Genomic DNA, 2,267 nt, shown 5'->3' with positions numbered 1-2,267 from the left:
GTTGATGTAGGTTTTTATTCTGATCATTTTATTTAAACTGTTGAAATAACTGCATATATAAAATCTAACCTCATACATCTTGTATTTGATGTTTGTCCACAGTTAACAGCTTGTGTCCATGGGTCTGCAGCCATGTTGTATCCAATGCACTGGCAACATGTTTACATTCCTGTCCTGCCTCAGCATCTGTTAGACTACTGCTGGTGAGTCCGCTGTCCAACGCTGTACACACACACAGCACATCTGCACATCTGCACATCTGCACAAACACCACTGAACCCCGTCTGTCACAGGAACTTGCTTTTATATTTGATTTATCTGCATGTTATGACGATGAAAATTATATTATGTTCAGCTTTTCTTCACGTGATGACACAGCTGAAGTTAAAGCATGAACAGTAACTCTCACAGAGTGGCTCTTCACTGATCTCGGCTGCAGAGAAAGTGAGGCCTCTGTCCTATCAGAGACAGGCCTTTTATTTCTGTACTATAAGTGTTACAAGTGGATTTCATCATATTTTAGTGAGATGTCGTCCTCTTTCCTGATTTGCTTCTTTTTTTTTTTTTTTTTTTTTTTTTTTTTTTTTTTTTTTTTTTTTTTTTTTTTTTTTTTTTTTTTTTTTTTTACTGTAAAGGCAAAGTCAACAGTTTCTCCTCATTGTTAAGCTCTTAAGCATCCAGGATTTAATATCTGCCAAGCAAGGTGTGACACACTTAGCTTAAGACCTAGAGAGTAGACCCATCTATGAACCTTGTATATACATGTTGTAACAATGGCTCTAACTCTTTGTTTTCAGTGCCCCAATGCCCTACCTCATCGGAGTACATTCCAGCCTGATGGAGGTAGGTGACTCTTGGTGAACCACCTGTCTTTACAGTCACACTGACTTTGTGTCTTTAGTCGATTGTCAATATGTCATGTTCTGCTCTCATAGAAAGTCCGAGGGATGGCTCTGGATGATGTGGTGGTCCTGAATGTGGACACAAACACCCTGGAAACCCCCTTCGACGACCTCCAGAGCCTGCCCAACGATGTGGTGAGGAACCGCTGTACACACATGGATGTAAACAGTCTCAGATAATTGATGTGGTCTGACGTCTGTGACCTGCCGTCCCACAGGTGTCGTCTTTAAAAAGTCGCCTGAAGAAGGTTTCCACGACAACGGGGGACGGCGTGGCTCGAGCCTTCCTCAAGAGTCAGGCGGCTCTGTTCAGCAGCTGTCTCTTATACACATCTCTAAAAATGAAATGATGAGTTTTATTTGGAGCCTCAGTGACGTTCCTCACGACAGTTTGCAGACACTGAAGTCAGTTAAAGAGCCGTGTTAACTGTGTTCCAGCTGTGAACAGCTGCTGCAGTGGAACAAGCTGAATCAAAGTGTTTGAGTACAGCATTTACAGATGTTGTTTATTGGTTTGTTTGTTTGTGTCATCGTGGTCTAATTACCACTAATCCTTTTTTAACTGACTTCACATTCAGCAGTAAATCACATGATATAACTATCTATAACACTAATACACTGCATGTAAATAAATATAAAACCTGATACTGTTATCACTAATCTTCCTTTTCTTAATGTTCCTTCTCTTTACTTACTTCTCCTGTTTCTGGACTTGATTAACACACCTGTAACGAGCTGTGTGTTTCCTGTTGTTTTCCCTCTCCTCGCCGTAGCTCTATCCGTCCCACTCGTCACTACACAGTCTTTCTCTCGGAGGATTCGTCCGGAGACGAGCTCCAGTACGACGATGACTCCATCTCTGGGTTTCCTGACAGCTTTCTCTTCTCCGTCCCTTTTGAGTGGTCGCCTCTGTACGCATCTCTCTCTCACTCTCTCTCTCTCTCTCTCTCTCTGGCTCTGCACTGTTGGCTCATTAATAAGCTTTTCTCAAATCAACTCTTTTTTTCCATTGAAATCTGTGTGTGTGTGTGTGTGTGTGTGTGTGTGTGTGTGTGTGTGTGTGTGTGTGTGTGTGTGTGTATGTATGGTGTTGTAGTCATTGTAGAGGGAAATCTTGGGATTAGGTTTTTTTTGTTAGTTTGTTTTGTTGTGTTTGTGATGAAGGTCGTCAGAATGTAAAAACCCAACCTGACCCCAGTCTATCAGTTATGTATAAAAGCAAGTGTCAGTGGGAGCGGCACATTCATATGCAGGAGCAGGGATGTCACAGGAAAAGCAATAAAGCATTTCCATCATTTCATATTTTAATAGGCATTAAAAATAAGAATCGTAAAAAGAATTTATAAATGAAAAATGAATAACATC

At 41.1% G+C, this 2,267-nt stretch overlaps 1 protein-coding gene across 1 annotated transcript; it reads left to right on the top strand.

Annotated features, from left to right (window-relative positions):
• Positions 1 to 102: 102 nt before the first annotated feature.
• On the top strand, positions 103 to 1,220 carry LOC111649521 (DENN domain-containing protein 1A-like; the record flags this gene model as incomplete). The annotated part of the gene is made up of 4 exons (XM_023399272.1): positions 103 to 203; positions 798 to 843; positions 936 to 1,037; positions 1,121 to 1,220. Coding segments are annotated over 4 exons (349 nt in total), but the record flags the coding sequence as incomplete, so codon positions are not given.
• Positions 1,221 to 2,267: the final 1,047 nt, after the last annotated feature.

Source organism: Seriola lalandi, unplaced genomic scaffold (assembly GCF_002814215.2).
Source record: "Seriola lalandi dorsalis isolate HSWRI2012SDOR001 ecotype SW California unplaced genomic scaffold, Sedor1 jcf7180002051112, whole genome shotgun sequence".
Taxonomy (NCBI): Eukaryota; Metazoa; Chordata; class Actinopteri; order Carangiformes; family Carangidae; genus Seriola; species Seriola lalandi.
This window is presented reverse-complemented; position numbering and strand designations above follow the sequence as displayed.